Source organism: Mixophyes fleayi, chromosome 10 (assembly GCF_038048845.1).
Source record: "Mixophyes fleayi isolate aMixFle1 chromosome 10, aMixFle1.hap1, whole genome shotgun sequence".
Taxonomy (NCBI): Eukaryota; Metazoa; Chordata; class Amphibia; order Anura; family Limnodynastidae; genus Mixophyes; species Mixophyes fleayi.
The window spans coordinates 13,057,150-13,083,882 of NC_134411.1; the positions used below are offsets into that span (position 1 = coordinate 13,057,150).

The window sequence follows — 26,733 nt, forward strand, 5'->3', positions numbered from 1 at the left end:
CTTCACCAGTCTAACATATATAGCATTAAGTGCAACAATCAATATATACGGAACAGCTTTATATAAATGGAACACAACTTAATTTGAGTTTGATCTCCCTTGTGTGTCACATAAAACAGGGCTCCCATGTGTGTTTGTTTTTTCAGGGCAGTTATGGTTTCTCTATCTGGAACAGTGAACTTTTGTTTTCAGACTACTCATGCAACTGGTTTATCAAAATTTATGGGAATAATGTCCTATACCTGCTTTACAGTATCCGTCATCCATAAAATCAGGGGCAGCCTTTAAACCTTGCACAAATGTTAGCTTATGTGCATGTCTTGGTTTCCGGTTTCAATATGTGATCAATACAGGGCCTAATTAAGGGTTCAGCCCACCCTAGGCCAATACGCTCGTAGTGCCCCCTTGCCTTCCTCACCAGGCTAATTCGCAATAGGTGAAAACAAACTCATCCTTTATTTAGAATCTGTCTTCCTTCACTTCCCCACCAATGTTTATGTTGCCTGTGTCGTACTCGCTTATCTCCCAACATCTGCCCAAGGATGACTCATTGTCTTCAGCCTTTACCACAGGAATACATCAAGATGAAAACCTTACTACATTTTTCCATCACGTTTTCTTTTTACTTTGGAGAACAACCATTTTCTTATATTTTAAAATGAATTTCAGTTTATACCTCCCCACAAAACGTTGTGCCCCCACTAACGCAGCCTATTGGATAATCAGGCCCTGCAATTGGTCAATTTTTTGTGCCAGTCCCTAACTCCCTGGGTTTGTGACACCCACCACTTTAGTAGCTGTACTACAACACCAAAAAGTTCTACATCAAAAGAATTTATTAACATTATAATGTGACCATGTACAATATGTTTGACCACTCTCAAAAACCTATAAAAAAATATGTACACGTTCTCCTTAAAAAAAAAAGTATTTTTATTAAAAAAAAAAAATACAATATTTACAAGTCACTCCATTTGGTGAAGGTTCTGCATATTGTTACTGCAGGTTGGTGTTTTGTCCCGGTCACACAGCATCTTCATTACCCAGGCTCTCGTGGAATTTAAACCTCCGTTGAACGCTCTATCAAACTAAAAAATAAAGAAGTGTGAAAACCTGAATACCTCAGGAGTGCTGTATGTCATGCCACTGTCCTGAGGTGAATTAGGAAAATATGGGGTATTTCGGGGTCTTTGCTTATGTAAGATAGGCCAGTCCTATCACAGACCGTTACCTGAGATCCACTAGTAGGTTTCTGTAAGGGTGGGGGGAGCCATCATGGGATAACTCATCAGTTTCCTCTGGCATCTCTCTGTGGGATGGAGTAGGGGAGAGTTAGTGCCCCTAATAAAAGCTGTACATTGATGTCTGTACTGTGGAAAGTGTGTGGGGACAGAGAGAGAAGATGGCAGCTAGAACACATGTTTGAAGGGGCGCTTCAATCATTTAAATAGGGGCCCCATGGGATTCATTACAACCCCCCCCCCCTTGTTGCTAATTATTTGAAACTTTCTTCCAGGGTAAAAACTGCGGCCAGGAGATGGAGCTAGGTAAGTTGTCTGAGGATGATTCTAGAAACACTGAAAGAAATTCGGCCACATAATCCTGTCAAGTCATGGGTTGGCCGAAGCGGCTATTTAAAAGGACTGTTCTGCAGATCTCCTGTAGTTTTACATCAGGATTTCTGTGCTCCCCCTCAGACACTCCTTGTCTGTTGTAATTATTGCAGCGGGCTATGTCACCCAGTTAATTTTGGTAGACTGACTATTGATTACTATCTATTATTACTGATTAGTGTCTGCTTTTTGGTCAGATGACCAACATTGCTGCCTAAAATTGCTTGAGTCTTGTTGGCTAAGCTTTTAAAAGATTGTTTTTGAAATGAACATTTCACTTTTTTGTTTCAAATGTTAAATATTTTATCCATTAATAAATTCTAAGGCCAACTGCATGTCAAATAGACATTTACCTTGCATTTACTTTTTGTATGCCGTTTAGCAAATTGTGGGATATTTATGAATTTCTGGTCTGGGGCATACTATTGTAAGTGTGCGCCTGAGCGTGTATCTATGTGTCTGTCTGTGTGCATGCGTGTCTGTCTGTGTGTGTCTTTGTCTGTCTGAGTGTCTTTGTCTGTGTGTGTGTGTGTGTGTGTGTGTGTGTGTGTGTCTGCTCCAGAGTTGGGTACCTAAGGATAATTACCTGAGCTCATTAATCAGTTGTTCATACTTCTTTTGTAGACTTTCATTCTTTACAGACTGAGGGACATCTGGCACAAACCAGGCAGCAACAAACTTTATGCACACGGCCACATGCTGATATAATGAGACACAACACAATAACATAAGGGGACATACAACAACATTGTGTTATAATGATAATAATAGAACATAAAAACATACAAAGCAAAGCCCTTAATATTTTTACAAGTACAAGTTTTTTCAACTCATTCTTACACTCCTAAGGAATATTCAAAATGTCATGAATCTTTGGGTTGACTGGTGTAATGGGAAAGTACCATGTGGTAGATGGCAGTCTCTCATTAGCTATAGATATGGAGAGAATGATTATCCAATTGATGTTCATCTAAAGTCTTAATATATCTCCTTTAATTAAAGGAGATGTATTTTGTACCAAGCACTTTTTTAATGAATCTTGAGAAGCAGGAGACAATAATATAAAGTATTTCATTAATGATGCAGAGTTAGCATACAACAATGGAAGACTGTATAAATGTTTTTTGTTTTGTTTATTTTTAAAACAGGATACATTAAATGGTTACAAAAATGAATAGTAATGTCTTCTGAAAGAGCATACATGTATGCAGGGTCGGACTGGCCCGCCGGGGGACCGGTCTATCCCCCGGTAGGCCCCGACCCTGATCGCTCCCCTCTTCGTTGGTGGGGGAGCGAGTAACTGAAGACAAAAAAACCAAAAAAAAACTTGCGTGTCTGCGGCGCTGGCTCCGTGCGCACTGAATGCCGGGCGTGACGTCATCACGCCCGACATTCAGTGAGGAGCGCCGCAGACAGAAGACAGAAGACAGAAGAGAATAAAGAATCAGATAGAAAAGGTAAGTGAGGGAATGGAAGAAAGAAGAGAGCATGAAGGCAGAGCATGAAGGCAGAGCGTGAAGGCAGAGCGTGAAGGGGGAGCGTGAAGGGGGAGCATGAAGGGGGAGCATGAAGGGGGAGCATGAAGGGGGAGCATGATGGCAGAGCATGAAGGGGGAGCATGAAGGCAGAGTGGAGGGGGAGCATGATGGCAGAGTATGAAGGCAGAATGAAGGGGGAGCATGAAGGCAGAGCATGAAGACAGAGTGGAGGGGTAGCATGAAGGGGGAGCATGAAGGGGGAGCATGAAGGCAGAGTATGATGGCAGAGTGGAGGGGGAGCATGAAGGCAGAGCATGAAGGCAGAGTGGAGGGGGAGCATGATGGCAGAGCATGAAGGGGGAGCATGATGGGAGAGCATGATGGCAGAGTGAAGGGGGAGCATGATGGCAGAGTGGAGGGGGAGCATGATGGCAGAGCATGAAGGGGGAGCATGATGGGAGAGCATGAAGGCAGAGTGAAGGGGGAGCATGATGGCAGAGTGGAGGGGGAGCGTGAAGGGGGAGCATGATGGCAGAGTGGAGGGGGAGCATGATGGCAGAGTGGAGGGGGAGCATGATGGCAGAGTGGAGGGGGAGCATGAAGGCAGAGTGGAGGGGGAGCATGAAGGCAGAGTGGAGGGGGAGCATGAAGGCAGAGTGGAGGGGGAGCATGAAGGCAGAGTGAAGGGGGAGCATGATGGCAGAGTTAAGGGGGGCCAGGAGAAGGGGGAAACAAAAGCAGCATGACACAGGGTGATGAAGGGGGGGCAAAAACAGCATGGAGGGCGCAGTCTGATCATAAGGAGGCCCAGCATGGTGATTAAGGGGCACAGTAATGTGTGTGTGATGGCACAGCAGGCTTGTGGCAATGTAATGTGTGTGTGGTAGGTGGTAGCTAAATAATGGGTGCTATTTTCTTTGTAGGGTGAAGGTGGGACAATTTAATTTAAGATGGGGTGGTTTGGGGGCTTTTAATTAAATGTGAATATGAATTATTTAATGGCAGTGACGGTTGCGGGAAATAGGTATATTTATTATACGTATTATACATAAATGCGATTTATTGCAGGGGCTGTCTGGGGGGAGGGAAATAGGTTTATTAAATGGGAATACTATAACTTTAATGTTGGGGCTGGAGGAAGGCCTAAGTATTAATTGTTGGTCCTATTGATTTAATGCCAGGGCTGGTTGGAATCTTCTAAATGTACCCATTATTTTTTCCAAATAGGGCCCTCAACATTCCAAGATCCAGACAAGCAGCAACTAAAGAAACCAGCAGCTGCAGGTGGTAAAAGTGACAACAACAGGTAGGACAGTCTGTCAAAAATTCTGAGTCTAGTGCAGGCTTGGCTAACCTGTGGCACTCCAGGTGTTGTGAAACTACTAGTCTCAGCATACCCTTCCAGCAATAAGCTGCTATATATTGGCAAAGCATGCTGGGGCTTGTAGTTTCACAACACCTGGAGTGCCACAGGTTAGCCAAGCCTGGTCTAGTGGGACAATCCCGATTTATGGTGACTGTTCTGCCCAATCTAAGGGGCAGGTCAGACTGTGTACTCTTTATACACACACTGCATTCTTTATATACTACACTATGGTGCTAGCTGTCCTTCGTGGGCTGACCACTCCCCCTCTAGCGTCTAGTCTCGCCTCTATGATGACTGGCCACACCCCCTCTGGTGGGCCCCTAGCATTGCAGTTCCCCGGTGGGCCCTTCATGCCCCAGTCCGACACTGCATGTATGCACACCTCCCCCCGCCAAGTAGCAGAACAGTGCTCCAATTAGTGCCGCTGTCTACTAGGTGGTTTCAGTCCTTTGGCTGGAGTCTCAGTCCTCTGTCCTTATGGTCTTCTTTATAATTTCTACTTGTTCTCAGTTTTCTGGGATCATTGTTGTTACATGAGTGCTGGGCCTTTTTCTGCCACTTGGTAACTTATTTAGCAGTCTTTACATTTAAGTACCACATTTATTGGGATAACCTCTAACTCAGCTGTCACCTATGAATATTCACCCTTGCTCCTGAGTAATCCATGTGACCAGAGTCTTCATTATCTCCAAATTCATATCCACCTTCTTCTTGAGACTTACAATATACTAGACTGTGTGTCTGGTGAACCCATCAACTGATAACATACCCACACCCAATCTTCGTTTGTATGAATAATTCTACCAACCTTGCACACCTTTAATAGACATATTGCTAAATCATCCCTCCAACCTCTGAATCCTGTCTGCTGGGTGCACCTCACAACATCTCCTACATTTGTAGTACCTCAGTACAAGAAAATACTGAAACATTACCATGTGCACTCATTTTTCCCAATCTTCACTACTTTATCCCTTTGCCAGCTCTCTACAATTTATTATGACTTACATTTTGGAATGTTTTACCTAGCTTAACGAAGATGTCACACTAAATTGATGAAATTTTGTGCATTTCCAGCTAGAAAAGCACAGTGTTCTTAAATGCCGGATCACTCATGCAGAAACACATCACCATGAAGGAAACACTTGCCCATCACACAATAGCGCTTTAGTTCAGCACAGCGTATTACTAAAATCCGAGCATTTCCAGGTAAGCTTATAAAATAGCCCAAGAATACAATTATTTGTTTCCCCAATCAAATTAGTGTCCACAAACTACCTACTGTCAAAAAACTTACCTGCTCCACACTCCTCTGCTGCTGATTTCCTCTGCCTCTAGAGGTCAGCACTTCCTCATTAGGGCGGTCACATGATCGTGGCTGGGAGGCGGCATATTCAAATCTGCAGAGTATATAAAGCTCACTCTGACACTGCAGCAGTATTAGAGCAAGAAGTATTCATAACCAGACTGACTTCCCATTATGCTGTATTGCTTCAGACCTTGTCTTCCCTTGGAATTCCTTCTTGGAAAGTGCTTCTGCCTTCATTACCCCTTTGTGTACCAGTTCTCTGTTTGTTTGACTACTCTTTTCGGATCCGGATTCTGCACTCCTATGACCATCAGTGTACCAGTTCCTGGCTTGTTTGACACTCCCCCAGGATACAGATTCTATATCTCGCTGCCCTCAGTGTACCAGTCCCCGGCCCATACTGCCTTATGGCAGTTCTTGGTGAAGACCAGGGGACCCATTAGACTCCGCACCTCTGTTTGGCTAGCGCTAAACCAGGATTACAGGTGTATTCATTACCTCATGGCTCTCCTTCTGATAAAATTGTTAGTTTGCTCTGACCCTCCGCTATGGATCCTTCGGACAACCCTTCTCCCAGGGACCTCCTGCAACATTTGGTCGGGCGAGTTGAGAAGCAGGAGTCTAATCAGGAACATTCAATGAAGTTTCTCCAAGGACTCTCCATTTGTCTGGATTCACTTCAGAACATCCAGGCAGTCCGCCCCTCCAGTTGATACAGCCCCGTATGTGTCTGCGGCTTCCCAGTTACGCATTCCTAACCTTCCTAAGTTTGACAGGGATTCCAAGTCCTGTAGAGGATTTCTTAATCAATGTGCCATACAATTTAAGCTGCTTCCTGGAAACTTTCCCAGCGAAAAGGCTAAGGTGGTCTATATAATTTCACTGTCTGACCAAGTCATTGCATAGGCATCACCCTTATCTTAGCAGAATGATCCTCTACTCAACAACTGTGCTAACTGTCTGACCACATTCAAGAGAGTCTTCAGGTGGATGCATCTTCTTACGGGGTTGTACGGTCCTCTCTCAGCATTACTCCTCTGGGAAGCTTCACCCCTGTGGCTTTTTTTCTCACAAAGTTCTAACGCTGAAAAGAATTATGACATAGGAGATAAAGAGCTTCTAGCAGTCAAACTGGCTCTCTCTGAGTAGAATAATCTTCTGGAGGTTGCTTTGTTTCCGGTAACCATTTATACTTATTACAAGAACCAGGCAAGATGGTCTCTGTTTTTCTCCCGGTTCAACCTCATACTCACTTATCACCCAGGCTCAAAAAAACAAGAAAACAGACGCCCTCTCACGTTCCTTCGACCCCTGTGACTCCGAACCGCTGCAACAAAATACATTTATTTTGGACCCTAGAAGTCATATGGGTCATCATAGATCGCTTTTCCAGAGCCGGTCATTTTGTACCCTCCACTTCTACCTTAGCTGACCTCTTTGTGAAGGAAATCTTCCGTCTGCAAGGATGTCCTCAGGAGATTGTATCTGACAGGGGAACTCAGTTTATATCTAAATTTTGGATGTCCTTTTGTAACATTATTGGCTTCAAACTCAACTTTTCTTCTGCTTACCACCCTCAATCTAACAGCTTAACAGAAAGAACAAATCAAGAACTTGAATAGTTTCTACGCATGTTCATTACTCCTAATAAAAACAACTGGGTGGTTTACTTCCCTGAGCAAAATTCGCCCACAACAATCACTTCCATGAGGCTTTCTCCAATTCTCTTTTCTTTGCACTTTAAGGCTGTCACCCTAGGTTACCTGCCTTACCCCAGATTCCATCCTCTGATGTACCAATGGAGAATTCTCTTTTTGGGAATTTTTCAGCCATCTGGGCTCAAGAAAACTTGAGTTTAAACATATCTTCCTCTCGATACAAGTGGTCCAGTGACAAGAGGAGGCGTGCAGGTCCCAATTGGAAACCTGGAGACAAACTCTGGTTGTCCACCTGCAACCTTTGGCTACAGGTACCTAGTATGAAGCTAGGGCCTAGATTTATTGGTCCTTTGAAGACTGTGGAAATAGTTGATCCTCTGGCCTTTAGGTTTCAGCTGCTTTCTTCTTTACAAGTTCCTAACGTATTCCATGCTTCCCTCCTGAAACCTGTTGTTGCCAATCGGTTCTGCTCTGCTGATAGTCCTCCGCCTCCCATTTTGGTCCAAATTCAACAGGAGTACGAGGTCAAACAAATTTCAGACTCTTGTATATACAGGGGTACTTTGCAGTTTCTACTAGAATGGAAGGGCTATGGTCCAGAAGAACGCTTCTTGGTTAAAGCCATGAATGTACATTCTCCCCTTTTACTTAAGATATTCCAGAAAATATTTCCTGACAAACCTTTTAGGGTGTCCAGTGTCCACCCTTAAGAGAGGGGGTACTGTCTACACTCCTGTGCAGCTGATCTCCTATGCTTCTGTGTAGAGGTCAGCACTTCCTGGTTCTTGAGGTCACATGATCGTGGCTCGGAGGCGGAAAATCTGCAGAGTATATAAAGCTCACTCTGACACTGCAGCAGTGTCAGAGCAACAGGTATTCATACCCAGACTGACTCCCTATTATACTATATTGCTGCTGACCTTGGCTCCCCTTGTGATTCCTTCTTGGATAGTGCTCTACCTTCGTTAACCGATTCAATGCATGTTTGACAACTCTTTTCGGATCCTGGTTCTGCACTCCTCTGACCATAAGTGTAGTAGTTTTTGGCTTGTTTGACGCTCCTCCAGGATACCGATTCTGTACCTTGCTGCCCTCAGTATAGCAATCCCTTGCCTGTCGCCCTGCTTTCGGATTTCCCATTCTCTATTTCCATTGTGTTACGCCTACTGGCTGATCAGAGGGCCGTAACCTGCGTGTTCCCGACCACAAAGCCCATCCCGCCTTCCGTTGGTTCTTGGTGAAGACCAGGGGACACACTAGACCAGTGTTGGCTAACATATGACACTCCAGGTGTTGTGAAACTACAAGTCCCAGCATACCCTTCCAGCAATAAGCTGCGATATATTGGTAAAGCATGCTGGGACTTGTAGTTTCACAACACCTGGAGTGTCACAGGTTGGCCAACACTGCACTAGACTCTGCGCCTTTGTTTGGCTAGTGCTAAATCAGGCTTGTTATACCTACCCTATGACTTCTTTACACCCTTATTACAATTTATTGCATTACTTAATTTTATTTATCTACTGAAAGACTCTATAGTTATCACAAGGAATACTGCTAAACAATTTTATGATGTTGGAAATACCAAGGGAGGTGTGAGGGGATTTTTTTTAAATGCAATTTGGCATTTTATTTTGTAGAAAATCGAGCTCCAAATTATAGAAACACTCATCCAAAAATCACCAAGTCACAAGCCTACCAGATAACATACTCCTTACCTGTATATATAAAACAGAAATATATACACAAACATCCTACTTAGTCTACCACTGGTGTGGATTTCACTAAACTCCAAGATACTCTATACTCTATACTATGTCATTAGATACTAAAACAATATATCCTATTCACGTACTCTGCTTAGCAATAAGAGCTGAACAGGTTGCAGCAGACATCATTATCAGTACAGTTAGGAAGGCTGCAGTGTGATTAATAAATCCTGTGTGCGGAATCCATAAAGGGACATCATCACACACCTGCCTCACCAGTGGCCCTCACCTCTCCAGTCCTGTCTTGCTAGCCAGGAAGCTACAAGCTATGCAGAGCTTATAGCTGCATTGTTCAGTCATTGCTTTAGCCTTGTATGGCTCAGGTAAAGCAGGCAGTTCACCAAGAACAACTTTGGGGCCTTCCACCATCTTGGCCTGATAAAAGCTGCATGGGCTGTTAAGCCTACAGGCAAACCATTGCTTCCCCAATAAACACAACATTATTAGGAAAGTACAATATATTTGTCTTTATGGTACTTTAAAAGACTAATTTACATATTCATATAAACACAGTAAAATAAGATGTGTACTGCTCACCTCAAATGCAATGACAAATCCAAGCCTTGCAGCAAATATATGCCAAAATTGCACAGAGAAACTGTAGTCATCAGCTGTACGGTAGTCACGATATCTGCATTAAGAGGAGCACAAGTGGATGTGTGAGTTAGCAGAGCCAGATATACTGATAAGTGTGAACAGGGTGTTCAAATCGTCTGAAAGGGAGTAGGAAGACGGTGCTGGTGGGTGGGTGAACTGGAGAGGGGCGTATGCTGTAGATATGCACAGGGGGAGGAGGGATAATATGTGTTGGTGTGGAGAGTGGTGTATGCTGGTAGGTATCCACAGGACCAGCGCTAGCTTTGGGGCGCTATAGGTGGAGGCACCCCCCTTCCTCAGGTATGGCAACTTAAACCCTACTGCTTCTTACCCTAGTGGGGTTGAAGTGGGCGTGCGATATGGAGAAGGATGAATGTTGGTAGGTATACACAGGGAGGAGGGAGGATATGAGTGGGTGTGATGTGGAGAGTGGTCTATATTGGTAGGTATACACAGGGAGGAGGGAGGATATGAGTGGGTGTGATGTGGAGAGTGGTCTATGTTAGTAGGTATACACAGGGAGGAGGGAGGATATGAGTGGGTGTGATGTGGAGAGTGGTCTATATTGGTAGGTATACACAGGGAGGAGGGAGGATATGAGTGGGTGTGATGTGGAGAGTGGTCTATGTTAGTAGGTATACACAGGGAGGAGGGAGGATATGAGTGGGTGTGATGTGGAGAGTGGTCTATGTTGGTAGGTATACACAGGGAGGAGGGAGGATATGAGTGGGTGTGAGGTGGAGAGTGGTCTATGTTAGTAGGTATACACAGGGAGGAGGAAGGATATGAGTGGGTGTGATGTGGAGAGTGGTCTATGTTAGTAGGTATACACAGGGAGGAGGGAGGATATGAGTGGGTGTGAGGTGGAGAGTGGTCTATGTTAGTAGGTATACACAGGGAGGAGGAAGGATATGAGTGGGTGTGATGTGGAGAGTGGTCTATGTTAGTAGGTATACACAGGGAGGAGGGAGGATATGAGTGGGTGTGAGGTGGAGAGTGGTCTATGTTGGTAGGTATACACAGGGAGGAGGGAGGATACGAGAGTGGGTGTGAGGTGGAGAGTGGTCTATGTTGGTAGGTATACACAGGGAGGAGGGAGGATACGAGAGGGTGTGTGAGGTGGAGAGTGGTCTATGTTGGTAGGTATACACAGGGAGGAGGGAGGATATGAGTGAGTGTGATGTGGAGAGTGGTCTATGTTGGTAGGTATACACAGGGAGGAGGGAGGATATGAGTGAGTGTGATGTGGAGTGTGGTCTATGTTGGTAGGTATACACAGGGAGGAGGGAGGATATGAGTGGGTGTGAGGTGGAGAGTGGTCTATGTTGGTAGGTATACACAGGGAGGAGGGAGGATACGAGAGGGTGTGTGAGGTGGAGAGTGGTCTATGTTGGTAGGTATACACAGGGAGGAGGGAGGATACGAGAGGGTGTGTGAGGTGGAGAGTGGTCTATGTTGGTAGGTATACACAGGAAGGAGGGAGGATATGAGTGAGTGTGATGTGGAGAGTGGTCTATGTTGGTAGGTATACACAGGGAGGAGGGAGGATATGAGTGGGTGTGAGGTGGAGAGTGGTCTATGTTGGTAGGTATACACAGGGAGGAGGGAGGATATGAGTGGGTGTGAGGTGGAGAATGGTCTATGTTGGTAGGTATACACAGGGAGGAGGGAGGATATGAGTGGGTGTGATGTGGAGTGTGGTCTATGTTGGTAGGTATACACAGGGAGAAGGGAGGATATGAGTGGGTGTGATGTGGAGTGTGGTCTATGTTGGTAGGTATACACAAGGAGGAGGGAGGATATGAGTGGGTGTGATGTGGAGTGTGGTCTATGTTGGTAGGTATACACAGGGAGGAGGGAGGATATGAGTGGGTGTGAGGTGGAGAGTGGTCTATGTTAGTAGGTATACACAGGGAGGAGGGAGGATATGAGTGGGTGTGAGGTGTAGAGTGGTCTATGTTGGTAGGTATACACAGGGAGGAGGGAGGATATGAGTGGGTGTGAGGTGGAGAGTGGTCTATGTTGGTAGGTATACACAGGGAGGAGGGAGGATATGAGTGGGTGTGATGTGGAGTGTGGTCTATGTTGGTAGGTATACACAGGGAGGAGGGAGGATATGAGTGGGTGTAAGGTGGAGAGTGGTCTATGTTAGTAGGTATACACAGGGAGGAGGGAGGATATGAGTGGGTGTGAGGTGTAGAGTGGTCTATGTTGGAAGGTATACACAGGGAGGAGGGAGGATATGAGTGGGTGTGAGGTGGAGAGTGGTCTATGTTGGTAGGTATTTATAATGTATACACAGGGAGGATATGAGTGTGTGTGTGTGTGTGTGTGTGTGATGTGGAGAGGGTGCATGCTTGTGACTGTGCACAGGATAAAAGGTAGTTAGTAAATGGGTGTGTTTCGACTGAAGGACCTACATAGGTGGCTATCTGTTGGTAAAGTTACCAATTATTAAAAGGACCGTGAGAAGAAAGGAGGTGGAATTAGAAGTGATAACTAAATGAGGTAAAGTACTTGTTCTTGGAACAATGTGAAAAGAAGAAACTATATAAACCCGTATAGAAAGACAACTAGTATTGATTTCCAAATTGTTCCTCAACCTTCTTGCTGCAAAAATGGGATAAGGTGGTGATTGTAGTTGTAAGTACCTGCACTCTGTAGTATTTGGGTATAGTGATGGTGAGACTTGTGTCAATCTCTCAAAGTCCCCAGTACGGAATGTGGATAGACTCTGATTAATGTATCCTGTGAGACAGCTGAGAGAAAGAGAGACTTCAAAGACTGTACACAAAAGGTTGATCTCTTAACCATAATGTTTATTAATAATAATAATAATAATAATAATAATTTCTTATTTCATTAAAATATGCACAACTGTCTAGAACAGTATTTAACATTAAAATAATTACATAAATCCGGATTTTCCTCTTGTACACAGAGTATGTGGAACCTGTAACCAATCCATGTGGTCACATGTTTGAAAGTAATCATAGACCTTGTCTTTGACTTTTTTTGGATAGCATCTCTGGGCCGATATTGGTCCTCTTTTATCTGGTCCACATTAACCCTGGATGATAGAGGCTTTAGAATCTTCTTCTAGTTGCCTGCACTGAATATGGTGCCTCTTTCTGGAATGCCCACAAGCTGAACTGTTGTCTTCTTGACTCTTTAACCTTTTTTACCACCAATAATAAGAACTGAACTTGTTGCTCTTTAATAGTTGTCCATTATAAGATTAATTTACTATTTTCTTGCATACTTGTGCATTCTATATATAATTTATTTTCATTGCCAATTTTAATGATCTACTTTTGCTTATTACTTTTTTTTTTCTTTTATATATCCTCATATGATTTTCTTATTTATTTCCACTTTGACTTTCCTAATGTTTTTGTAGTTCCTGCATCTTTATACTAAGTCATTTGTGTAGTCGGCACTTAGTCCTACTTATAAATTGAGTTTCTACTGAACAGTTGTAGGCACTTGGAGCACCTGCACACTCTACTGCATCTTCAGCTAAGCCGGCAGCATTTTAATTGTTAAACTCTTATTTTTCTTTCAATTGCATTTTATTACATTTGTGCCTTGAAGTCTATTGTAAGTATTCCTGGTAGCATTGCATTACATGCTCAAGTAGAAATTCAAATGCTCTATAGGGTACTTGTTTTCTTCAAAACTCTTATGCCTAAAATTAATAAGCAATGAGTACCGGCTTCTATGAGTTTATTGATGGACATTTTCTTCTATAACTTCCCCATTTCAATTTGTTTTACTTAGGTAAATCTCCCATATTTGTCAGATTTAAATGGTATTTGCTGTTTTCATATTCTTATGGGTGTTTGTGGTTACACAAATAGTTTCGGGATTAGTTGTTCTACCTCATCACCCTCCTCCCCAGGTAGATTGATCACTTTCCTTTCCTCAAGTAAATTTGTCATATTTGGATATTAGCTGCACACTCTACATAGACAAAGGACTTAAAAGTAATAATGTAAAAGGGGTTGGATTACATACATCATTTGTGTAATAGAGTGTGAAACGGGTGTTAAGATGTTACTGTTATTTTTTATTAAAACGTTCATTTGTACAACTTGTGTTCATATCATACTTAATCCTACTTTATTTCAGTTCTATTTTGTGGGATATAAAACTGTCATTTTGTTATTATTACAAGTATTTTCTGGCTACTTGGTACCTGACTTCTCTGCCAACAACCATATATCTAATGGTCCCTTACTGGGTCTTGTGTCTATTCCAGTATTGGCTAACTTGTGACACTCCAGGTGTTTGTGAAACTACAAGTCCCAGCATGCTTTGCCAATATATAGCAGCTTATTGCTGGAAGGGGATGCTGGGACTTGCAGTTTCACAACACCTGGAGTGTCACAGGTTAGCCAACACTGGTCTATTCTGTACTCTAGATAATTGCTCTCTTTCCCTCTATTAGGCATAACTTACTCAATGTTGTTCTCCCCCTGTGCACAGGGTCCATATGCATATTTGTATATGAGCCTAGGGATGAAGTCAGACGTGATAGCAATGACAAGACCATTAGTGATGACAGCAAGAACTCCCACAGCTTCTAGGACCTGCAACCAGATACCTGAGAAGAAAACATGCAGCAGTTATCAGGATTGCAGAATAACATTTACACACAGTTACATGTAAACACTGTATGGTAACACATGAAGAGTCAGTAAAGTCTGAGAACCAGCTGTTATGCGCTATAATATAAACAAACATCCTACCTATGTCATTTGCTTTTCTTGGCACCAGGCGGCGCTGCAGACGGGTCATTTTGATGGCGTCCAGGCGGATTTCCAGCACATTGTTGATGAAGGCAAGAAGTGGGGCGAGCGGGAAGGCAGCCACAAAGATTGTAGTGAAACTGTACTGGATGACTAGGGAGAATGATACAGTAATGGGCCAATCAGATTCAAGCACGAAGACAGATGTTTTAATCAAGATAATAATAATAATAATAATAATCCCTGGTAAAGTATGTTAGAGACTCACCCATTTCCAGAAATTCATCAAACAAACTGAAGATATGCACTTTGCCCAGCCTGTAATTGGCTTTCCATGACTCAGTAACATAGTCCTCAGAGCCCTGTTCGCTGTGCACCCTGCTCCGTCGATCCTTAAGGGACCGCAGCTTGTAGCTTAAGTATCTGCGGACAGGGAATTTGTATTACATATGTGGTCAGATCAAGCGTCAGTATAGCAAAACCTGGAGAATATAAAAGTGGCATTATAAAGCCGCCTGTTCATACTCACGGGGAGAGAAATTCTACGCAGTTACTGAGCGTCTGTTTAAGAATCATGATGATACACATCTGTATAAACAGGTCTGTGATGCAGCCACTTGGGTGACACTGTGAGGAGAGGATAAAGTTACAAGCAGCCTATCGTTTCTTACCCAACCAACCTTACAATAATGCCCACTTACTTCTTCCAGCCTCCAGTGTCCCGCAACACGCGAATAATTTCCTGGATACCCGTTTATCCTATGTATGAGGAGAGAAATACTTCAATTCAGTCTTCCACGCGTATGCAGAGATATCTACAGAGATGGTGCCCCTTATGGCTATGTCACAAGGATTATATTGATCTCTGGGGGTAGAATAACAAACATTCTAAAAAGGAAAAGTGGGGGTGTTGCCCATAGCAAACAATTAGATTTCAGCCATAATTTTTTTCTAGTACATTTTAGAAAATGAAAGCTAGAATCTGATTGGTTGCTATGGGCATCACCTCTACTTCTCCGTTTTAGAAGGTTTGATGTATCTACCTCTTGGATTTTTCCAGGAAGTGACAAACATGGGTTTTAATTGTAAGTTTCCAGTTTGCGAATTGGGAAACAATGGTTTAGACTAGTTGGGATGGTTTAGAAGTTCCATGTGTACTATGCAATCAGACACACCTGAAAGGGATCACTGATCCCTACTTTCTCAGGTGCCAATAAGGAAACCATACCACAAAGCAGGTTTTGTACCAGGCATGGAATGTTATATAACAGATGAAATACTGCTGTACGATCGAAAGTACGATGATATGAAACACAGTTTTGCATTCTGTTCTTTATTATGCAAGTCTTGTTATATTTATAGCTGTAATATTACAATATACATTATAGGACAAGTAGTATATTTTGTAACAGTTATAAAACAATACAATGTAACTTTATATAAATGATGAAGGAAAATAAAATGAAGTTATGGTAAAGTTCTAATTTTCAAACAAGTTACCTTCCCAGGAAGAACGCCACGTAGAAAAGGGATGAGAAGTGTGTGACAAATTGAAATGTGAACACTTTGGTTGTGAAGCTGTTTTCTCTTTCTGTGAAAGTCCGAGGTTTCTCTGAGGGGAGGCAAAAAGGCTTTTTGTTACACTGCTAATAACTGCCAGTTACACCCCATTACAATGTCACTGCCCATTCCCCAATCTCTATCTGCTCAGTTGTCATTGCATACAACAATAATGGTCACAATCCTGTTTATTGCTATCTTATTTTTGTCCCTACTGAGCGTCATAAGCACAGCACCATTTGGTACTAGTTAATAGTAGGCACTGCGATGGGATCTCGCCGGTGCAAGCAATTCTCCCACTTGTACTCCCTCTTACCCCACTGTGTCCATTTACTTATTCCATGCACAGAACAGTCCTGCAAGAGTAGGTCCCCATGTGTTATTGTATTCTCCTAGGTCTAAGTGGGATTAGTTTCTATAACTGTTTTACATATTTTTTTTATTTCAGGTCATATGGTTTTTAATATCAAAATTATGGAACCCATATACAAGTGCCTATTGCCTGTCTGACAAGCGCCGAGATACAACAGATAGTTTTGGTTATTGAAAAATAGCAAAATAAGTCCAGTGGCATGTATACTGGATAAGAGGCAAATAAATAGGTTCATACTGACAAGGGCTCGTATGGAACTTGCTTGAGTGGTGGGCCATCGAAAGAAGCTCTAAACCTTGTCCCCATTACCCTATATCCATCTAAGAAGTCACAATAATTTTCTGTAGCCATGCATGGATATAACTGCTTACTATTGCCTCCTACATGAATAGAATAAAAGGTGCTCACCCAAATTGCATAAATAAGTGGAGACAAGACGATTCACCTGCAAAGAGAAAATGTAACGACTAATCATCATCATCAGCATTTATTTATATAGCGCCAGCAAATTCCGTAGCGCTTTACAAGTGGGGACAAGCAGAGTAATACACAAACTGGGTAAAACAGACAAAGGAGATGAGAAGACCCTGCTCGAAGCTTACAATCTATGGGACAATGGGAGTTGGATACATGAGGTTATGTCTACATATCACATTTCGGTCCAGCCAGATTGCAAAAGTAAAAAAAAACAAACTAAAAAACCCCCAAAAAAACTAAATCAACTACACTCGTGGCAGTATCCCCAAGCAGAGCAGCATATACATGACACGACTATGTTCACCAGGATTGACAAATGTGGCAAAATATAGGTAATAAAAGTGAGGCCTAATGTGTTGAAATAACAAGTTACACTGGGATGGAACAATGAAGATCAAGAGGGAAACTTTGAACTTAGGAAAAAGGTGGTTACAGGTTGTAGCACCATTGTGTACTGTTAGCACCAGTTACATAAATGTCCCTCAATGTGTTCTTTCCGTTACACTATGCAACACACAGTATCATAAATCTGGTGGAATGTAAAGCTCACACACTTCAGATGCGTCTTACCTTGGTCATGATGACAATAGTGAGGTAGTGAAGAACAGCCCCAGACATGACTGCAGCTGTGTTGGCATGCTCACGTATTAAGGGCCAAGATGAGCGCATGAAGAACACAGTCACTACCACTCGGTATATGACTAGAGCGTGCGCTATGCCAATCAAAACGGCTATCTGGCAGAGAAAGATGGGGAAGAGGGTGGGGGTTAAATCCAGTACAGGAATGCACACGAAATGACTAGTATTACATATAATATTGTAGGATGAAGCAATTGGAAATCCATACCATAGCAGCAACTCCCAGAAGAACTCCTATGGAACGCATATAGGAATGTTGGTGTTGCTGGTAATCACAACCTGGATCATTAATCTGCTCCAGAGCCAGCTCCTCCTGCACAAATACAGATAGGGCTTATTGTACACATACTATACATACACACACACACACACACACACACACAGGAAGAACACACGCCACACCACATATATACGCCACAGAAAGTACACTATTGGCCCTGCCCTGTTTACTGTCCCCGAAGTTTAGTTTTTTGTCAACTGTGCACAGAGTGCAAACCACAATGTTGTTTGCAATTTTTCTGTGCACAATAGATAGTGTTTACAGATGTCAAACAATATTTTATTTTCGTAGCTGCAATAATGTGGCTGTAGCGCAAATGACATTTTGTGCCATTCCAATGGTTTGTACTACCTCTGATGTGAGGATCTGGGCCAATTTGGGATTTCCTTGATGAATGATGGCTAGGCGTATGAATATGCCTAGTAATGCGCCCACATGAAACACTAAATGTTGTGTTATGCAGCAAGATATTTAAATCAGGTGACAATTATGAATTTAGGGGTTGGCAGCTGTCTTCAGAGCCCTCTTCACCCCGTAAAATGACTCGATTCTTACACACTCTCAGTGATGGTAGAGATCAGGCAGCGACCAATATACAGCAAAACATGTTTATTGGCTCAACTCTATCAATTTAATAAGAACATTGAAAAGTACAAATGACATGAAATGAAAGCAATACAGATGTCCTCATGAATTAAGATATAAGTGGGGGTCCAATGGGCAGTATTTTTGGATAAGAGAAGTGTCCACTAATTATGTGATGGTTATTGAGGGTAAGACTTTGAAGTGATCATACACATCCCCACCCGCAGAATATTTGCAAGCAGGTAATTTCCAAGGCAGATAAATGGGCATATTTGCACAAAACTATATGCACTACCCATCCTAATATTTATCGGTTCATAAATTATTTGTATCTATATAGTGCCACCAAATATTCAGCCCTATACAGAGAATATCCATCATCAGTCCCTGCCCCACTGGAGCTTATTCTAGATTCCCCAGCACACATGTGGTGGAGAAAATTCACACAGATAAGGCCCTGGTTGGGAACTGAATTCATGACTCCAGCGCTGTGAGGCAGAAATGCTAACCACCACGCCACCCTGCTGCCCTCTATAAATGACCCTGAATATATACTAATGCACAAAGCATATGTGCATAGATCACATGGTTAATGTTGATATTTGCACACACACATACTGGGTATGTCGCATATAAATATGCAGTGTTACCTCATCTTCATCCCAGCTGAACAGGTTCCACCAGAAGACATCTTTTGCTCTCTGCCTCTTCCAGAGTTCCAAAAACACTGTAGCTGAAGGAGACAATAAGAGGATTTTTGTACGGACGGTAAAATTAATTTATCTGAATCAATTTTTGGGGCACTGCTTACCATGGGGTATAGATGGCGCTGTGCTGGGAGTAAGGCACTAATAAAATAATGTCTTGTCTGGCCTGCTTCCTTCCCTTTATGCCCTCTGTACGCTATGGATAGGACTTAGCTAACAATCAAACAACAACAACCACACTCAAAAACAGAACATAAATGGGTTGGAGCACAATGTTCCTAGTGTTTTTGAAACAAAGACACTTAACCTGTAGAATCTGGTGAAGGTGTGCAGCTCCGTTTCGGCAGCACTGTCCTATACAGCAGCCGCGGTACTGTCCTATACAGCAGCCGCGGTGCTGTCAAAGAAGCGTCCGCGGCGGTGCTGTATACAATACAGCACCGCCGCGGACGCTTCTTTGACAGCGGCGCGGCTGCTGTATAGGACAGTGCCGCTATGGTGGCCACTTAGTTAGCGCAGGGGGGGGTTTCTGGAGACTCAGAAACCCCCCCTGCGTGCGCCACTGGTGTGAGAAATTTGAAATGACCAGATTCCAGAGGTTAGAAAGGCGGCTTCTGTAGTACCCAAAAAGAAAAAGTTCAGATCCCACGGTGCTACAAAGTGGAACAAATGTACATGAAGAACCCCCTGAAGAAAAGCTGTGAACTTCAGGTATAGTAGCCAGTTTTCTTTGGAAAAAGATGGATAACACCAATACCAGAATTTTGAGTGAAGCCAATACTAACCCCCTGTCCAAGCCATGCTGTAATAAGGACAGGTGGTGACTCAATCTAAAAGAAGAGGTGGGAGCACCTTTCCTTTCACACCAGCCTATTTAAGTTTTCCAGAGGGTTTTTAGAAGGAGCTGGTTTTCTGTCCCTGACGATGGTCTGGATGACCTTCTCAGATAGACCCTTCTTATGAAGATACATGGCCTCAACCGCCATGCCATCAAAGTCAAGTTCTGGTGGAAAAATGGGTCCTGGCTTAGAAGATCGTCTCCGAGAGTCAGTCTCCAGGTTGGTTCTGCTGCAATGCTTAGAAGATCGGCGTACCATGATCTTCTTGACCACCAGAGGTAGCATGGGAATCGCAGGGGAAAGATACACTAGCTGGTAGCACAAGGGAACTGGTTCTTGCACAATACCAAGCTACTTTGTGGTTCAGGCGAGAAGCCATCATGTCTACCTTCGGCTGACCCCACCTCTCCACAAAGTGGTTGAACACTTTAGGAAGGAGGGACCATTCCTCGGGGTGAATGGCATGGCAACTCAAGAAGTCAGCTTCCCAATTATCCGCCCCTGGGATATAAGTAGTCAAGATCGCCAGCACATGATGTCCCACACAGCGCATGATATTGGCTGCCTCCTTCATAGCTAGATAAATTTTGGTATGCCTTGGTTATATATGGTGTTGTATGACTGGATTTGGATGAGTCTGTTTCTCAAGAGGAACTAAGCCTGCACCAGAGCATTCAGAACCACTCTTAGCTCAAGGAATTTTATGGGTAGCCTTGCTTCCACCTGTGACCAAAGCCCAGTGTCACCGCACCCTATCTCTGCAGGATGGCATCCGTGGTAATGATAGTCCACTTCAACACCAAGAAGAGTCGCGCTGATTGAGGTTGCTCGTCTTCAGCCACTACAGAAGGGACTGATGGGACTTTGCCAACAGTTTGAAAATCTGTGCTGCCAAATTAGGATTGGACCTCAACCACCTGGCTAGAATCTTGTTTTGGAATGTTCGGGAGTGGAAGGAGTAAACTGCACGGCTTCAAAGCAAGACACCATCCTTCCTGTCAGTTTCATGCCATGGAGGATGGAGACTTGCCTGAGAGACAACAAGGCCTTCACCTGTTTCTGGATGGCCAGAATCTTCTCCTCTGGTAAAAGCACTCTCTGACTTCTGGTGTGGAAGAGGAAAGTCAGAAAAATCATGCACTGAGCAAGGACAAGGCTGGACTTTTACTGGTGTATGACCCATCCAGCATTTCCGCTGTGAAGTTCAAATGGGTCAGGAGACGAGGGACAGAGGTCACCTTCATCAAAAGGTACAGTATTAATGTCACCCCTTTGGTACTTAAGAGAGCTGCGATGACCTCCATAACTTTCGCATATGCCATTGGTGCTGAAGCCAAACCAAAGGGTAGTGCCCTGAGTTGGCAATGGGACGTGTCTATTGAAAACCTGAGAAGTTTCTGGTGCCCTTCCCATATTGGGATGTGGAGATACCCATCCTTTATGTTCAAGGAGACAAGAAATTAATTCTGTTTCATGGCACTGGCATGGGGATTATATGCTCCTCAGCATGCTCCCTGCACCTTATGCTTAAAAGAAATGTGCTCTATCTATATAGTAGATGTGTTTTGTTAGCAACAAAGGACGGTATCCTACCTTCACATTCAGGACTCTGGTTAACCAGATAGGTGGCAGTGGTCTACCTCTGTACCCAATACTATATATCTTTCCACAAAATGGACAAAATTTTCTATCAAAACCCAACTCTAGAATTATCCATAGCATTATATATATAGGTCATGAATGAAGGATAAAAGTTGAATTCTATGCTTAATCAGTTTGTGTAGTAGAACTAGCGAACGGTGGTCATGTGTTATCTACTACACATTGCGGAGGAACCTACACAGATAATAATATAGTGGAATTGTATATAAGCTTTTTTAAATGCTGTTTAAATGCAGGCACGGCCACAAAATGTACATAAAATACTTTATGTACTCATTTTAATATAAATATATTTATACCTATTGTATACATTTTAAAGATTTTAAAAAATTAGTTTAGTAAGTCTTTAATGATATTGGGATTATATATATGTAACACACAAGGGCTACGTATATAAACTCCTATGAGTAGAGCAATATCTTTGAATTATTAAGAAGTAAACAGGTTTGACCATCTTTATAAAAATTCTTACGGGCACCAATGTATACTCATAATACTTACCCCAGACTGCCATGAACATAGCAAAGAACACTGTTCCCTCATTGTCAAATAAATGTGTAACCTGTAGTGGAAAGATAAGAATGAAATAAAAATCAGTTTACAATTCATGTTTATACTGACTCAATCTATGATACATCTCCTGACCTTAGATTATAGTTGCCTACTCTCCAGAAATGTCAGGGAGACTCCCGAATTTTTTGGAGTCCTCCCAGACTCCCAGGAGAGCAAGGCGACCTCCCGCATCCTGCCCACTTCGCTAGTGAACTGGATGGAGGCGGGGCTAAATGTGTCATCCTGGCCTCACCCCCTGCTGTAATAGGCCGAAAATGGTGGCTGAGGTTTGGTTGAGGGGGTGGAGCCGAATGACAATCTGTATGACCATGCCACCTGGACTTGGTAGTGAGATCTCCCCTTCCAGAGAGGAGATCTCAGAAGCTGGCAAGCATGTCTTAGATCCGGGGTCGGCAACCCCTGGCATAAGTGTCAGACATGGCACGCAGATCACTTTTCCCTGGCACGCCGGAGCTCAGCAGCTGTTTCACTGGAGTAGCCGAATATGGCCAAAATGGAACTGCTGCACAAGCGCAGTCGGTCAGTTTCACCGAACACTGGCTGCTTTAGTAAAGCCGCGCCAAGGTTTTTCTGTGAAACAGAAGACGTGTGTGCTGACTCAAAAGGTAAATATGAGGCACACTACGGTATTGTGGGCACAGCAATGTGGTATACTATGAATTGGGGGCACTGTGTCACAATATGAAATGAGGGTACTACTATGTGGCATAATTTGAACTGTGGCACCACTGTGCGGCATTAAAAGTTTATTTGCTGGTTCCATTACTATTAATATTAACACTTAACAGAGTGACAGAGAAAGCAGAATTTAAAGCGGCAATGTCAGAACCTCGCAAATACACACTTTAGATTAAAGTATGTATTTGCGGGGTCCTGACATTGCTTGCCGGCACTTCAGTTTTACGTCCCTTAACAGAGCGACATAGAGAAATCTGGATTTAAAGCGGCAGTGTGTTCGGAATTATTAGCCGTCAGCACGGTGCTGTTTTCATAAATGTGCTGTGTCGCTTTTTAGCTAAGTCTTTAATATTTTCATGTCGGTGTGATAGTGAACAGCTTTTTTTTGCAGATATCCTTGTTTTCGGTGTTTTCACAGTCGGGAAAATGACTACCACCCAAAAACATACTAGTAGGTTAATTCGTTAGGAAATTTAGACTGTGAGCTCCAATGAGACAGGGACTGATGTGAGTGTGTTCTCTGTACAGCGCTGCGGAATTAGTGGCGCTATATAAATAAATGATGATGATGATGAAATAAAACTCCTTATTCCTTTGTACTTGTACTGCAGCCTAGCCAGCCTATTGTAGAGTCTGGGCATTGTATTCATGATTACTGAGTATTTTCAGGGAAGATCACTTAGACATTTAATGCCTAGCTAAAATCCCACTCAAGACACAGATATGCTGTTTTTTAAATTTATAAAAGGTACAATAAGCTTGTTACATTTTTATAAAATATGACCCCACATATACACACAGACCTTTCTGAAAATTCTAATAAAAAATATAAAATGTAATGAAACCTACTTATAAGATGCAAAAACATGTCCAACATATATGCTTATGTTATTTTTTTTTATAGAAACTATGTTTGCTGAAGATGCAGATGGAGAACATGGTGGAGGACACCCCTGATGTGGTAGATACACACATAGATGAAGAAGCAGAGGCCAGTGGGTAGCCTTCAAACCTCCAACAATTCAACAATTCTATACCAATATGTACCAGTCAAATAAAACTGTAAAACAGCACAGATCAACTGAACACAACCCTCTTCCTTCACACTTTCCAACACATTGAAATTACCCTAACCCGTCTTCACCAACTCGTTGCCCAGTATGCCCCCCTGCCCCAAATCTACATCTTTTCCTTCCTGCTCCTGTGCCACATGATCATAAGTGTATAAGTCTCCCTTGTGCTCAACTTGGACGTTGCTGCGTTCTCTGGTGTATGCTTCAATTCTGGGCATACGCAGAGCCATTTTATGCAAAACACCTATCATATCAACACTTGCGCTGCTTCATGATTTAGGCCTTCTGTAATGAACTCTCTCTGCAAGGTGTCACGAGCTGCGGCTCGCTTCTCTCTGCTTCGGGCGTCCCAGCCGTCACCATGACGACCGAAACATCACTTCCGCCTTCTTCGTCCCAGTTGCCTAGGCAACAACCAGGACGCTTGTTTCTCCCTGCCACCGCATCCGTCCAATTGTCAAACAGCCAGGCTCGCGCAGGTCTGTATAGCTCAGCCTCCGTTGGTTGATTGGGGGATGTTGCATTAGCCACCTGGGCTCATTAGTTACTGCTGGGCACTCTGCAATTTCATTGGGCTACGTCACTATTTAAGGCAGTGAGGGCTTAGCCTCACTGCCGGTTATAGCATTCTGTCTCTGGTTGCTGACCTGCTCCTTTCTCCTGCTCCTGTGCTATTTTGGATTGATTCTTTGTGCATGACACCTGGCTTGCTTACTGGACTTGGATTGCCTGTGACCCTGACCTATGTCTGTTTTACGGATACGTTGCTTTCTGTCGGCCCCGACCCTTGCCTGGACTTCACACTGCTGCCTGCTGTTGCTCCTCTGATCTTGGCCTGTTTCTGGACTCTGCTACCTTCTACCATCAGGCCCTCGCCAGCGCTGCAGTAATATTATAAACTTGTACTACTCTGAGTTAAGACCTGGGGGCATCTGAATACCTGTGAGGGAGTCCAGCTCTACGGGAAAGGCGGCTGCTATAGGTGAAGACCTCTCCTGCCTGTTCTATAAGTTTATGATATTTTCTGTCAGCATTAACACAAGGGTAGAAGTGCCATTACTTACTCCTATCTTTTGATTCCACTGTAAATCTCAGAGATGGGCTATGAACAGGGGAGGAACAGTGCATCGCAGGGCCCCATAGCAAAATTAGGGTAGGGATGTGGCAATGTCGCTCTAGCTTCACAGGATCTCTATTCTGTTCTCAAAAGAACAGAGTGGGGCCTCTTCTGAGCATAAACCAGCTCAGAAGGGTCCTCTGCTCTTTTGAAAGCTGAGAGGGAGTCTTGGGGGAGCGTTGGCCCAGCACTGCTATCACCTCAGGGCCATTAGTTCAGCCATTGACCATGAAAGGTCAGAGGATGGTTGGATTCACCTTTACACAAGTATTACAACAGCATTAGTATGTGCTTTATTTCTGCCTGAAGGCAGTAGAAACAATGATGTGCAATTAATTTTAAGACACAACGGAGGATATAAAAAAACAAAAAAAAACATGGATGGATCCTTATTTTAGACACCATACGTTAAAAAATTTAAATTAGAACAAAACCATAACAATTATGAGATATGAGCATAGGCTTTATCTATGTCGAGATTGGAAAGTTGTCGGTAATATTAATTTAGAAATCTTATCAATTTATAGCAAAATATTTTTGTTGTGTGAAAAGTTACTTGTTGTAGTAGTGGGTCTTACTTACCTTTGCGTATGTACAAGTGTCTGACAATGGCCAGTAGGGGCAGTTCTGGTCACAGAGAGGACACATCAATGTTGTATTGGCCGTGCAGATCTCTTGGCTAAGTATAAAGAAGAATGAAATGGTAGAAAGAGAGAGCATAGCTAGCTTATATTACAGTATAAGTGATTAATTCAAAAATAACAGATTATAATGATTGACTCTTGGTGCAAGAAGACACAGTCTGCAATTTGTTTTATACTTAGATTTTATACAAAAATTTAAAACATGAAATAATTCAATGTTTCCCAACCAGTCAGTAAGTGTGAAAGTGTGAAATTAATTTATGGATGAGGAACAACTACACTAAAACAACTTGAAGAAATACAATGGAGAATCTGTGAATAATGTTATAGTATAACCAAAAATAATTCACTCTGGTTTTCAAATCAATAATTTAACAATGGTGAGTCACAATAAAATAAAAAGTGTGTCATTCGGGCCAATAGATACGTCACAACATGGCAAATTGTTGGGAACCAGTGAAATAATCTAATGCATACAAATAAAGTATTCAAAGAATTTTCAGTGTTCTGGCGAAAAGTCATATTCCCTGTGACAGGATGGACCGCCTATGCCACCCTGTCGTTGTTGCTGGGAACGGCTGGACTTGCTTTGCCACCCTCCCCTTTTATTTTTTTCTGAATACGCCCCTCCTGCCGCAGTAGGAGGAGCCTGCTGCCACCACTGGACTCCTTTATGGCATCCAGAACCCTGTTGCTTCTGGGTAACTGTCGCTGCTAGTGTACTCCTGAGTTGGTACACTTGGGCTGGTACCCCTGACCGCTTACTATGGATCACTGTAGATGGATCCCCCCTGACCTATCACACTGGCCAGAGCTGTGGTTCTAGGAGCTGGGTCAAAACTTCAGAACAGCCGGAGGATAAATTAGATTTAGGGTCTAATCTGTAGGACACAGGATTACAGCAATATTGAAGAGGCTGTCAAGCAGGGTCTTCAAGCAGAGAGTGATGTTTATTTCGCTCAAGTGTCCTGACAAGGATAGTTAC

The 26,733-nt window shown here is 43.1% G+C and overlaps 1 protein-coding gene across 2 annotated transcripts in view; it reads right to left on the minus strand.

Annotated features, from left to right (window-relative positions):
* Positions 1-915: 915 nt before the first annotated feature.
* ANO9 (anoctamin 9) overlaps positions 916-26,733 on the minus strand; it is a 45,324-nt gene continuing 19,506 nt past the window's right edge. Inside the window, exons 9-25 of one of the 2 annotated variants that reach the window (XM_075187879.1) lie at positions 25,687-25,783; positions 22,165-22,225; positions 19,106-19,188; positions 17,799-17,903; positions 17,522-17,686; positions 16,883-16,919; positions 16,042-16,153; positions 15,243-15,300; positions 15,071-15,168; positions 14,810-14,964; positions 14,542-14,694; positions 14,252-14,396; positions 12,442-12,549; positions 9,731-9,824; positions 2,200-2,312; positions 1,232-1,309; positions 916-1,088 (exon numbers count right to left, since the gene is read on the minus strand). In XM_075187879.1, the coding sequence (XP_075043980.1) occupies positions 1,061-1,088; positions 1,232-1,309; positions 2,200-2,312; positions 9,731-9,824; positions 12,442-12,549; positions 14,252-14,396; positions 14,542-14,694; positions 14,810-14,964; positions 15,071-15,168; positions 15,243-15,300; positions 16,042-16,153; positions 16,883-16,919; positions 17,522-17,686; positions 17,799-17,903; positions 19,106-19,188; positions 22,165-22,225; positions 25,687-25,783 (1,690 nt within the window). In that variant the 3' untranslated portion in view covers positions 916-1,060. The remainder of the gene's footprint in view (positions 1,089-1,231; positions 1,310-2,199; positions 2,313-9,730; positions 9,825-12,441; positions 12,550-14,251; positions 14,397-14,541; positions 14,695-14,809; positions 14,965-15,070; positions 15,169-15,242; positions 15,301-16,041; positions 16,154-16,882; positions 16,920-17,521; positions 17,687-17,798; positions 17,904-19,105; positions 19,189-22,164; positions 22,226-25,686; positions 25,784-26,733) is intronic. The other variant, XM_075187881.1, reaches the window with a different exon arrangement.